Source organism: Charadrius vociferus, unplaced genomic scaffold (assembly GCF_000708025.1).
Source record: "Charadrius vociferus isolate BGI_N301 unplaced genomic scaffold, ASM70802v2 scaffold385, whole genome shotgun sequence".
NCBI lineage: Eukaryota > Metazoa > Chordata > Aves > Charadriiformes > Charadriidae > Charadrius > Charadrius vociferus.
Window position 1 is genome coordinate 2,253,929 of NW_009648925.1, and position 13,875 is coordinate 2,267,803.

The 13,875-nt window shown below is 40.5% G+C and overlaps 1 protein-coding gene across 1 annotated transcript in view; it reads left to right on the plus strand.

Moving 5' to 3' along the window:
• Positions 1-12,960, plus strand: part of MUC13 (mucin 13, cell surface associated) — a 30,737-nt gene extending 17,777 nt beyond the window's left edge. The window contains exons 7-16 of the mRNA XM_009887312.1: positions 211-330; positions 1,256-1,362; positions 2,714-2,772; positions 4,179-4,324; positions 5,638-5,763; positions 6,931-7,042; positions 8,120-8,157; positions 10,283-10,370; positions 11,441-11,648; positions 12,910-12,960. Coding sequence (XP_009885614.1) covers positions 211-330; positions 1,256-1,362; positions 2,714-2,772; positions 4,179-4,324; positions 5,638-5,763; positions 6,931-7,042; positions 8,120-8,157; positions 10,283-10,370; positions 11,441-11,648; positions 12,910-12,960 — 1,055 coding nt within the window. The remainder of the gene's footprint in view (positions 1-210; positions 331-1,255; positions 1,363-2,713; positions 2,773-4,178; positions 4,325-5,637; positions 5,764-6,930; positions 7,043-8,119; positions 8,158-10,282; positions 10,371-11,440; positions 11,649-12,909) is intronic.
• The last annotated feature ends 915 nt before the right edge of the window (positions 12,961-13,875 follow it).

The window sequence follows — 13,875 nt, forward strand, 5'->3', positions numbered from 1 at the left end:
GTAGGGAAAACAGTTACTACACAAACATTAAGCAAGCCAGATGTAGCCATGTGCTCTTTATTTGCATCTATACTCTATAAAACCTACCGGGTAGTTTCTTTTAGTAGAAGTATATATGAACTATTTAATATATGAAGTACTTTTTTATATGGACTGGCTATCACAATTTCATAGAAATCCTGACGTCAATATCTTTCCTTTCTGTATCAGGGAACTTCTGCTACCCACACCCTTGTGGAACAAAATTGGCTAAATGTATTGCTTTATATAGTGGTTTTACCTGCCAGTGCGAATATGGATTCTACTATAAGGAGAAGAATTGTTACCCAGGTGAGTTGCAGAAGGGCAATCTATATTTTTAGTTACTTCACAGATAACTGCTCAGGTGAATTTTTCTTCCCATATCCCTTGCTCTCATGTTATAACTGAAAGCAATCAGTCTGGGAAAGCGACTGCTGAATAATGCCTTGCTTTGCAGACAGTCACTGCTACAGTGACCTAGATTGTTATCTGACAAAACAGTAACAGCCAAAGAGGTTAATGTGCTAGGAAGAGAAGGTGAGCTCGCTGTCAGGGGTGCTGGATATTAAAATGAGTGAAAAGCAGGAAAAAATGCAAGTGTAAACCTGATGTCAGTATTAATGGCCAGGATTTAAAAAGGCACAAACCCATGAAGACCTTTGAACAACTGGCTTGATTTTCCCTATTGCTAAACACTCGTCACAGTCCTGTTGAAATCTCTGAGATGCTGCTGAAGGCCAAGCATGTGAGCAAATGGGGCTGAGTATTTAAGTGCCAGCAAGCATGGTTCTCAAATTTACTTGTGAGCCTAAAGTAGTAGATAGACACTTAATTACTTTCTCAGGTATGGTGAACCATGTCAGCTGCTTAGTGGCTGCAAATTTGGAGTCCTTAATATAGGTATTTTCTCACTAAATGCTGTAACACCTTAGATGCAGTCTTTTATTAGCTTCAGGCCATGCTTACAATCTAACACTATTGAGTTTCACAGTCTGGCTAGTTTGGTTGAGCCCAGGATCCTGCCTGCTTCCCAGGTAGCCAGAGTACATCGCCTGTTGTGGCTGAATTGACTAAGCAAACATTTGTGCCCTACTGATTTTTCCAGTATATGAAAAATAGCACTGACTGATTTCTGCATTGCATTTCCCCAACTGTGAAGGCTGGAGAACTCTAAGGTGAAACCTGACTTACTTGATGCTTTATAATTAATTACTATTCTCTGTTCTTGTTCTAGGGAAAATATTCCCAGGAGTCATTATGCTGAATGCATCTTACGATGATAGTGTTGAAACTGTAAATTCCACACAGTATGAAGAGGTGTTCGAACGGATAACAATGTTTGTGAGTGACGATGGTTGTTTTTTTTTCTGTGTATTTAATACTATCTTGAATGGCACGCAGACAGAGGGGATATACGCTACATTTAATGTGGAGCCTAGAATAGTTTCACTTGAGAAATCTACTTCTTTCAAAGAATGCTTCACACTAGTTTAGAGCTATTCATAAAAGACTTGAATTTTGCCCTCAGATGAGTACATGCGTGGCTCTTGCTGAAGTGGAGGGATGGACTTGAAATAAGTAATATCTGCATTTATGGTGCCACTTCTATTCTGTAAAGTTCTCACATAAATTGCTCTTTATCTTTCATCATTCCCTTTCCAGAAACCATAAGGCTGAGCAACATTTTGCCACCCATTTAGTTTCTGATGAAATGTAAAAATGAGCTTTTTTTTTTTTTTTAAGAAAGCTATTGTTTCTACAGAGCACAAACTTTTCAGAACGGCTGTCCATCTGTGTCTAAATACCAAAACAATAAGTCTCTTCCTTAAACATACCAATATTAGTATTTTAACCCTATTAGTTTATGAATTATTATGAATGTTTTATTGGAAAGTAACCAAAAATTGTCCCTCCAAAATGTTAAAAAATATTTTCCTCAATTTTTTTGTCCAGCATTTTTTCATGACATGGCTACAGAAGTGTGTGATATGCAGCACTAGAATAGATATGTAATAGTATGCAAAAATGAAAATAGCATAGAAATCTTTTTTTATTTTTTTACAAAGGAGAATAGTTTACCTTTCATTTCAGTTGACTTGGACGTCTTATCCTTTTTTCATGATGCCTTCTGCTTGTGTGGCAGTTGGAGGCAGCTACCTCCACCAGTTGTTCCCTGCTTCACATGGGATGAGGGAGAGCAGTGACTTTTCTACTGACCCCATCCAACCTCCAGCGCTTTCATCAGTGCTGTGCTTCTCCCCACAAGATCAACCCCTGATTATCCCACTTCACGGTATCTTAAGGACAAGTGGCAACTGTGAGGATGCTTACTTCTCCCTCTTCCCTCTACTTGTACATCAGTTGGTACCGCAGAGATGCCTTTCTAAGCGATGAGTCTGCAAGGGAGTATCTGTAGCTATCCAGGGAGTCAACCCTAACGCACTGCCTGACACTCATTCAACTGATGTCTCTCCACCCCTTCGCTGTTCTCCTGTATTCCCTGTTCTACAGCACCACCCTGCCACTCGTCTTCTGCAATACCTTGAAGGGTGGATGTGACTGATCAACTTGCTTTATTTGTGCCTGTAGTAATATGTTCTGGATTAAAGGCACAGCGGAAGCCTCAGTGCTTCATGTGATTTTGGTCTATGTATCTACTTGCCTTTAACTCCAATTCATTTATCTTTTACAGTTTGCAAATGCTCTCACTAATTTATCAGGCTTTGAACAGACTGTCATCACAAACATTCAGTAAGTTTGCCAGTTTGGATTTTGCACAGTGCATGCTTCCCGCACACTCCATTTTAATCTGTTTCCCATGGAGTACTGAGTTCAAGAGAGGATATGGCATGAGTTCAGTTCAGTACATCCTGTTAAATGCAGCCATTCCTCTTGTATTGTTAATGTTTCTGGGATGCTGGCCCCATATTTACCCCATGGATTTCCAATATGCCTGTGAAGTGGGCTGGCTGAGACAGCTCCACAGTGGATCTCCCACTTCTAGCACCATGTAGGATATAGCACCATGCTATAACAAGCAGTCCCTGTGAGATCTGAGTGCCTCTGAAACTGTAAGTTAACTCTGAGGTTCCTGTGAACAGGTCCAACGTGGAGTCCCAGTTTAATTTAAGAAATGCCCTCATTGCAGAAGCTCACCGCATCTCCTTTTGCATCTGCTGGTGTCTCCTGATGGCAGGCTGAGCAAAGATGTTATTGAATGTGCTGTGGTGACTGTAGCTGCGGGCATAGGTTCTTTCCCGATCTAGATGGACAGTGTAAGCTGTCCCTCTCTTCCCATCCCCATCTGTTACAGGTTACTGCCCCAGAGCTCTGCCAGCTCCTCTGTGAGTGCTCCCTAACCCACATCAGGCCAAACTTGTCATGCTAGCACACAGAGCAATGTAAACCCTTTCAGTGAACCCCATGGATTAAGCAATTAAGCAGACTGTTATTCTAGCAGGGTTATGAGGGCAGTAACTTTCAGTAGAGGGGTTGTGACAAACACATGGGCACAGCACCATCTTAAGTCACTACAGCAATCTACCACCTAAAGGTATTTCTATGCATACCCCAGAAGCACAAAGTTCAGCTGAAGAACAAGGATCTCCACCTTATGCCCCAGGGAGATAGCTGTCCAGCTGAACCCAACCCAGCTAGCAAGCAGTTAGCATAGATACCTCTACATTGCAAACAGACCGTTCTGAATTCATTGCCGTCATACCCTGAATTATCCTCACCCCGCTTCAGGTTGGGTTTTGCATGTCATGCCTGGATGACACCACAGGCTGACATGAGCACGTAAAGGTTAGTGTCTAACAGATGAGGTCCTCCACACTGCAGCTGGCTTGAGGCTAACCCAGTAAAAAAAAAATCAGTTGTATGACAACAGCACACAAAGGAGCGGTGGAGCGGTGTTAGCATTAAATCCAACAGCCTTTTCTTACCAGATACCTATTTACATCTGGATCTACTGAAAAGATGGATTCCTAAACAAGACTTGAACTTATTTTCAGGTATCTTAGCAGCTACCTACATTGTGGGATAAGAGAAGCTAGGGGAGAGGGGGAGGTTTGGCAGAAATGTTTTGTCTTTGCATCTAGCTTGCTATCCATATGGATTATATGAGACTTTAAAATAATACTATCTGTACTTTACAGATCTCCGACAGAAGTCAGAGCTTCTCCTTCAACAAATGTAACAGTAATAAACCTGTTTACGGAGAATGCAAATGTAACCAATGTGACAGTTAGTATGGCAATAACTAATGCAACAAAAGATTCACCCTATGTCTCTGAATACAGAGGTATGTAATTCCTTACTGTGGAAAATAATCAGTAGAAACAGAGGTTTCTATCTTCAAAGCTGGTTAGAACATTTCTGTGTGCAGCAAAGGCCACCAGAGCATAAGCCTTTTTGATTTTAAGGAGCTGAATGTTCAATCTTGGGTCATTTTGACGACTGAACCATTCGGTGCTGGGCTTTTTTGTCTTATTAAGGCTTTCTGCTTCCTGTGTAAAGGAGAGAAGGAAAATACTTGTTACCAATTAAGCGATGGCATGTTGATTTTAACCTGGTGAGTTTTAAGTGGCTGGAAAAATCAGGACAAAATATATGAAAACATATATTGTGCTTCTGAGAATAAGCCAGTATTTTACTGGCAAAATAGGATGAAACTCTCCTTAGACTTCCTCCACAATTGCCCATGGTAATTGAAATGAGGTCTCACTGATTAGCTACTGAGCTAAGTGATTCATTGGTCTAAATGAGTAAAGCCTTGTGTTAGTAAAAGTGTAATACTTGGAGAATGATTTTGTGAATAAAATAAGCATTTTATTTATTTTTTTTGTAATATGCTCCTGTTTTGAAATCAACTTTTGCAAAAGGTGTAGCTAATAATTAAATAAGTCCATTTCATGGCTTATGGCCTGAGTTTGGTCTCTGAAGGTGACTGTATCCACCTCAACCATGACATTTCCTGTGTGCTAGTCCTAAAGGTGAGGGGGAAATAGAAAAAAAGTTAGCATTCACAAAACACCTGTACAATCACATCCCTCTACTGCATGCCACCCACTGAGCTCTGTAACCCATTGCTGCCACTGGGACATGGATTTAACAGCATATTAATTGGGCAAACAGCATATTAATGCTGCTCATGAAATGAGCTGCATGCTCATAAACATTTATATCTATGTAGAACTGTATGGGATCTGGGCCTCACAGTTCAGTTGCAGAAAAAACTTAGGGAATAGTGCTGGGGTTTTGCTATAGTTTTTTTTAAGGTCAGTCAGCAAATCAGTGTTCTGAATGTGAACTAATGGGTAGGATTTCTCTCTTCATGGACTTCGGGGCAGGCAGGTTTGGAGGCTGTTGTAGGAGGCTGAGAAACAGAAGGTCAGAAGATGGGATGGAAACAGAACCTTCACTGGTAAACAGCATGGGAAAAGAAAAGCCTGGTTCAAATGCCTGCAGTATCAATGTGCCCCCTAAAAAATACTTAAAAGTATTTTTTCAGAATTGCTAAAGAATTGGTTTATGATTTACAGAGCAGGTGCACTGCTTTCTCTAAAAAGACATTATTAGTACTCAGTTTGCTTCCTGTCTGTTTCTGTTTTAAAGTTGCAGCCTATTGTGAAGCTTTTAATTGTGATAAGCGAACAACAGACTGCGTAGAGCAAATGTATCCAGAATGCAAATGCAAAAGTAATTTTTCAAGTACACAATGGGATGTTTTGTCTTGTTCAGGTAAGTACTTTGCTACTTTATCTATCCTGGAAAAGCTGACCTGGTTATTCCCTGTCTCAGTCCCTTTTTGAAAAGGGTGCTCTGCAAATGTGCCAACCTCTAAAAATCAGGGAATATGTGTCTTATTAAGAAAGCCATAGAAATACATTCTCACATTTCACTTTAAACACATTCAAAATTCTATTCTAGCAGAATAAACTACTAAAGCCTGAGAAAATCATCACTGAAACCAGTGAGTAAGCAGCTCTTTAAATGCATTGTTAAACTCTTGGTAAGAACCGAAACCTAAATAGGTAAAATATGGAACAAATTGAATCTTATATTCAGAGCCTTCTCTGTTAGGACATATTTTGTGAATAAATTCTACATGCTACCTGGAGGCAGCTATGGGAATACTAACAGAACTGGAAGTCTCATGATACACTACAGCGATCTGTTAGAGCTCTGTGCCTTGTTAGTAGTTCTAGGTTTGCATCACCTGTTTTTAGAAAGGCTTTTGTGGGAAGAATGATTTATGTGATTTTTAGGAAATTTTAGTTGTTGGGATTTTATTTGTGTGTTGGTATTTGTGTGTTTGGTACTTTTAATGAGTACTCTGTTTATATTTTTAGCTATCCTCCACAGCCCTGAAATGTACCTTATTTTCTTCTTATGAAAACTAAAATTTTCACACTACAGAAAAAAAGTCTAAGATATGAGATTTTAAGAAAAACTACAAATATTGCAAACACTCATGATAAAATCATGAAAGCTGGCTACAATAAAGGCCAGTGAGATGTGAACCAGTCTAGGCCCTTGTGGCCCCTAACCTGTCTAAATCTGATCCAGTTTTAGATCAGTTGCAATACAAACGATCTGCTGTGAGATCAAACTGCAGGTCATTGCTTGCCTATGTAAGATGCAGCCTAGTCAAATTTCCATTCTGATGAAGCGGGATAGTTTAAACAAAGACTGTTTACTTTTAATTTTGCATTTTTGTATTTCAGTTTTTGTTCTACATAGGTATAGCCCCAAAGAAGCCATTCTGGTTCTCTGAAGCACAACAAAGTTGTCTGTGTTTACATCGCAATAAAAAAAAAAAGGGGGGGGAGGCAGAATTTTCTCCAATGTTGATTTTTTGGGAGCTATCTTCAATTTACTTCGTATTTTTTCCCTCTGAATATACAGATTGCAGTAAAGACTGTACTGATGAAGAAAATGAGTACTGTGCAAAAGAAGAAGAGATTCCAGTATGCAAATGCAAGCCTGACTTTCAAAGGAATGATAAAACATGTGTACCGTGAGTACTCAGCTTTTTCTTGTGTTCCTGTGTTCTAGGCAAAGACAGGGAGAAGAACATTGAACACGGGGTCACCCTGAATCTAGAACAGCCTGCAGCTGTGTGAATCAGAGAATTGCCTAAGGTGGTTAACAGGTGGACAAATTCCCGTGGTGTCACAAATTATGACATTTTAACTGCTTGGCATTAGCCGTTGGTGTGCGCTCATAATACCTCAGAGGAAAGTCAAGGAGATCCAAGATCATCTGAGAGGCAGTGAAGAAAATAAACTAATTCACGCTTATTTTGTGGGATGATGACATAAATTATTCCCTCAAAGTAATAAAGCCATGAGAATTAGTATGCTGAAGCATTTAGCAAGCAGCAGGCATTAGAGCAAGACTTGCCTCAAATCCCTGGAAAGGTCCCACGGAAATCAGTGTGGACTCTGTCTCCTGATAACTTTCAGACCTATGTTATTTCGTCTTAGTTTTCTCTCTGTGAGTAATTCTGTCAGCTCAGGATCAGAATAGAGCAGTGGTGTTTGCTGCTGAAGCTGAGTAAGTGACTGGTTGTGCTCTGCTCCAGTGGATAAGCAGAGGGACCTTGCTCCCCATATCCATTAACTCAGCTCTTTTTGTAATTATTGCTGATACACACTGAACACTTCTTGCCATATAGTTGATACATTTTAAATATAAAAAAGGAACATGGGAGGAAGAGAAAGAGCTGCCAGTCCTTGTAGACCTTATATTGAGGCTTTTGATTAAGACAGTGGGTAGCAATTCCAAGTGGTTCAGAGGTGCAGGGTTTAGTTCTTTGGAGAAATTAGGCCTTTTAACATTTTTCAGGCCGAGAACCTGAAACTTTGAGTGCCCAGCTCACCGATCATTCTAAAAATCTCGGATTGTTTTAGTCTAACAATGAAACTAAAGAATTCAACATTAAGATAGCATTAAAGAGGAAACCTGCAATGAACACACCTTGCGGAGAAATTGCTGATAAAAGGTGGAAATATACTATTTTGTGATCATCTACTTAATGACATTATCTTTCTTTTCTTTCTTTCCCCTTTTTTCTTTTTTTTCTCTCATGCAGTTGTCCAGTGGGCTATTCTGGGGAGAACTGCAATAACAGTAAGTACAAGAATTCCTGATTTTTAGTTGTAGCATGGAAAAATACCTGGTAATGTTTAATCTGCCTGAGATAACAAAAATAACAAGTAGAAGTCTTGAGGGGTACCATCATCCTGTAATGATACCAGGAAAATGTTAGAAAAAAAATGAGTGAAATTCCACTGTTGCCTTCTTGAAAATCCTTCCTGAAACTCATGTTCAGACAGACAGCAGTATTTCCTCTAATGACCTCTGCATTAAGTCCAGTGGTTTTTAGCCAAACACAGGTTATTTGACAGAAAAGCATTTAGTCCTCATCTAAAGACATGCAGTGCTGAACTCAGCACCACTAATGGATAGTTTCTCCTGTAATTAATGACTCTCTCTATTAAAACGTCAGTGTATTTGCTCTCATTTCAAATGTTTCTGCTTTAATATCCAATCAGTGGTTCTTGCTTGTGCTTTACCTTGCAAGCATCTAGTACTCTGTACCAGCGAATAGATGATGGCCCCGACTGTGTTATCCCATCATTGTAATCATGTGGACAAGCTAACCAGATGGGCCTCCCAAAGTTTCTTCCCTTTCCAGTTTTGTGGCTGTTTGCTGCACCTTCTCCAGTTTCCACCTTCATATAGATTAGAAGAAGACATTCTTCATGCCTTCCAGTGTTTGCACATGCCTAAATTCAGAACATCTAATACAGTCAGAGGCAATTTGAAAACCAAACATTTATGGTTCTTCACTTCTCACAACTCCTTTGGCTTTATTTGAGCAAAAGTTATATCCTCATATGGCCCTTCGGAGTCTCACACTGCTGCATTCTTAAACTTATACGTGTTTAACATAGCTGTGTCTGCAGCTCAGAGATTGTCAAGGGTTTGCTTCTGGTTTTGCCTAAAAGTTTTGGAGATTGGCTAATGGTAGTTGTAGGGCAGCACAGTGATTCTTGCCAGTTGTAAATGTTTGGCAGGAAGGATATTTTTTGTCACATGGAACATATTTTCCTGATAAAGTTTTGCGCATTTTAAGACCTTTTTCATAAAGCAAATTAAAATGCTAAGTTGGTACAAAATCAACGCATTGTGAATTTAAACGTGAATTTGGGACCTGCTAATGATAAACTCCTTTAATAGCCTTATCTTCTCCACACGGCACTTGGTGGGTACTGATGTAAAATGTTTGCTGAGCAATCACCAAAGACACTTTACACATGTGTTTGGCGTAACATTCTTTCAAGAAATCATATTCCCTGCTGTCTCGATGTATGCTCCTATGATTAACAGTGATGCATCTTTCTGCTGATAATGGCACAGTTGGTGGTTTCGTGTTGTGTATCTCCAGTATAGGCATTCAGTGTATTAAATGGCAAACTCATAAATCCAGACTGGAATCTTCAAGTAGGTACCACCAGTAAGGTTGGTAGCTCAAGAGACTGTCTTACTCTTCACATCTTTATCTTGAAATTATGCCCTGCAAGACACAATTTATTTTTATTTTTTTTTAACTTACAATGGCTATGCAGAGCTAAAACTAGGTTTTAGTAGTAATTCCTTTCGCAGTTGAAGATATAGAATTCATGTCTTCCTCCCTTAGTCATGCTAGTTCTGCAGCAAGATCAGTGAAAATGAATTTTCCTTGCCAAACATTTATGCAGATATGGGATACTTATGCAGTGTTCATAGTGCCACATAACAGACACCTCAAATCGGTGTGCTTTATGTGCCTAGGGCATGGGAAGAGCCTATTTGACATCTAACTGTATATTTTAGCGGCAATACCAGCTTAAGCAACCCTTACACCCTCTCAATTGTTCCTGTCCCTCAGCTATAACTATGTGTGAAGCCATTAAGTGCATGGGATTAGGAACCTGAGCTGGGATCAAAGAAGGCATCCAGAAGATCAGTTCCTTAACTTACATCTTTCTGTACCCGCAGACAGTTGTCCTGAGACAGCACCAGGAGCTTGGGAATGCATAACATCTTTCTCTCCTCTTTCTCTCTCCCTTTCTCCCTTCTTTTTTTTCTTTTTTTTTTTTCTTTCTCTCTTTAAAAGTAAGAGGACAGGGACAGAACTTGGTTTTCAATATTTACCATGAGTTTTCAATTGATGTTTCTTGTTTGTTGGTTTGGTCGTTTTTTTTTTCAGATAGAGAACTCATCCTTATAATAGTGGGTACAGTGTTTGGAGCCATCATCTTGAGTTTAGTGATAGCAGTGTCTGTTGTTTCAGTAAGGTAAGAGTTTCTTACAATTGAATAGAAGCTGCCTTGCTGCATGTTTGCATGGAACTAAGCAGAAATTTAGAGAGGGGCAGGGCTGCGAATGTGGTTGCATGTCTAATTGGGCAGACAATTTAAGTCATGTAGCCATTAGAATTTGGGTTTGCCTGTGTGCTATTCCCAGAACTATTTATTCTCTTACAGTGAATTTGATTATGAAAGCTTCAGCCAAGTCTTGAAAATACACACCAGGCCCATTAATCCTAATCCTGCCCTAGCCAGTACTGATACAGCATCTGTATGAGACTGAAGAAGGGTGTTGATATCAGAAAACTGGGTGGCCCAAATTCAGACCCTCTGCAGCTTTCCCTGCTAGCACTTCAGCTCAAGGCCTGGCATAGCCCTTTCAGCTCAATACAGGTGGTGTTTCCAGCCAAACATCCCTTTAAAGCTTGCTATTCCTGGTGTACTGGCACATTCCCAGTTGCAGTTGCACCTCCTCACTTCTCTCCACACAATAAATATCAAACACTCAAGCAGCAACTCTGCCTTCGCTCTCAGTGCTGCCCAGGTAAAGATGCCTACAAGACTGCCCATAGCAGGCATAGCTCCATAGCAGGGGCACGAGCTGGTGCCGAGTGTGTGTGCGATGTATGGACTTGTGGTCAAAGACAATTCAAATGCATTATCTGAGTGTCCAGCTTTGGCCACAGGCATGAGGGCAACTTTACTTAACTGGGTGTAATGAATGCCTCGTTTCTTCCTCTGAATAGTCAGTTAGAGCTAGTGGTAGTCAAGGAAACTCCTTCACTGTAGGAATTAGTTGAAAGAGGCCAAAGTCCCCCTCTGACTCTCCTAGCAGTTTAGCCCCATCTGTGATAAGAGATGCCAAACTTTGTACTCTATCATTTCTAACAAGGGTTTTGCAATAGGTATGCTAGAAAAATCTGTTGCATGTTTCAGAACAGGACTAAGCATTCAAAATAAGGTGGGAGTAGACAACTCAATAAATTGGACTTACTCAATAAGTAAGGTACACCTAAAGTTCTTTTAAAACCTCCTTTGTTCTTTCATTCCCTCTGAAGAGCCAAACACAAACAAGATCCAGAGAAGAAGAGCCTGATAAAATCAGGATATTCCAACCCAAATACCTCTGATGATAGACAGTCCACGATGTTCCCCAGAGTTCAGACCACTTCTGGCCATGCAAACCCAGGATATCAGCCAAACAACCCATATGAGATGCGTTCTCCAAATAGAGGTCGTTTTCCAGACAGGGATTATGATGATATGGTAAGTGTTTCACACAAGCCTACAGGAATTGCATGCTTGAACTGTAGTGTTGTGGGCTACAGACATTGTTGGAACCTAAACTCCACTCTGTCCATCCTCCCTTGATCTAGAAGGCCAAAGTGGTATAAAGGTAACCAAACAACTGTAGCTGCAGCTGAAAGAAAAAAATCTCTTAATGCAGAGATCAGCACTTATTTTATTAAGGTCTTTTTAAAGCCCCAGTAGTCATCCTTGAGTCACAGGAGGGATATGTGAAAATCTAGGATCAAAGCAACAGTTTGGCTGCCCAGTAGTCTGCTGTGTTGCGGGACATTTCATTGACCGAACACATCCTTCAGCACAGGCGTGCGTGCAGGCATCACAGGCTGTTACAACCTGTGCTTCTTTTAAGCCAGCTGTAGCGTCAATAGGTGCTGCGGTGGCACTTCCCAGCTGCAGCTTCATGTGACATTCATGGTCAGCTTAAGCTGGCACAGCTGCCCAGAGGGTTGGTGTCCTCCCACCCGCTCTGCCACCGCCTAGTTCACAGCAAGAGCCTCTGCGGCTGCTGCAGCATTGTAAAGGGGTAAAGTGCCATGAAAAAGCTAGCACAGCTTTTGCACTGATACAGCCCAAGGGAGCCTGTTCAGCAGAGGTGTGTCATTTGGTGGAAGGTGTGCTCTGAAAAAGCTGCCTGTTTTATCCTTGAACTCTGCAAAGGGGCTGCGGAGGGAGCAGGGGCTTGAGAAGTGCTACGCTGCGATGTGATTGATTTGTGGGGTTCTGCATGCATCGAGTGAATAGAAAGCACATTGCCCATTCAAATCTTGTTTAAATGATGTTTTAGTTCCACCTCTGTGATGCAAGAAACTGCACCTGTTTAGTGAAGAAAATCTGTTTAACTAATACATTTACATGTTTTGCAGAATTGAGGCCTAAACCGTGATAGAAGCAACACAGAAACCTGATTTAAAAAAAAAAACAAACAAAACCAAAACAAACCCACTTTTAAAAAGCTGCCAATTAAGAGAAGAAAACCATCTATTTACTTAGTTGATTGATCAGATTCACGTGGATTTTGGTATTTCTAACTTTCCAAAGACGTCAACTTTTCACTGATTAAAATCTGCCTGTTTGGTTTTCCTTGAGGGCTGGTGTGTCACACAGGAAGGGCTATCACGTGCAGGGTGCTATACGCTGAACCATTCTGAGAAAGGAGTTTTCTGATCCAGAGCTACTCTTTATTTCTTTTCTTTTCTTTTCTTGTCCAAATTCTCTGTAGTACGAAATATCACGGGAGCCTGAGGGCTTTAGGATGCAGAGCAGATACTAAGAGACCAAAGCCATAGAAGGATGGACGATCACTGCCACAATGGGTCAGACCAAACACTTTCACAGCCTCTCACCAATGCAGTTACTTCAGCAAAAGAGACAATCAAGTCCATAACCCCATATTCTCTGAAGATTTTCTAAAGGAAGATGCCTGCTTGAAAGAGATCATGGACAACTCTCAGAAATAAGGGAAAAATGAAGCAGAGGGTAGGGAGAAGAAGATGACTTTTGAAAGAACTAATGGGCTCCAATAAACATTAGACTTCTTTCAGGAGGTCAGTACATCGGCAAGAGAATGAGTGTAGACAAGATACCAGGATTTCAACCCCACTGTTTTTCAGTTCTTCTGGAAGATCATCCGAGCAATACGTGTGATGCCGAAAAATGTCAGCACCCAGAGCTTTGCCTGTATTTGTGCTCACTCCATTTCAGCTATGGACAGTCTGCATGGCTTTGGGCAGATCAAAACTGTTCTTCATGAGAACCTAACCTGTTTCTTTTTAGTCTGTCAGGTACAATCTTTTTCCTCTGCTCAACCCCCCAATATTTCCTCTCTGAAAGCATTCAGTTCGGATCTCTGCTGACCTGTGTTGTGTGAGACAATGGTACTCGTCTGACCTTTTACACAGCCTTCCTTCCCAATACAAGGACAAGAAACAATGTCTCCAAACAAACACTGTTGTTCTCCATTTTCCACAACTCCATTGAATTCTCAGCTCCTGTAGCAAGTGTTAGGACTGTTTTTTCTCTTGCACTCTTTACGTTTTGATTGAATGATCTTAAGGTTGGGGTTGTTTTGGGTTTTTTTTTCATTTCTTACATACTTTCAATAAATCTGTCTGTAAAAGAATCTACAATTTACTCTCCTTTATTGAGTGTGCATTATCTACTGACTAGCATTAACATTTCCTTATAG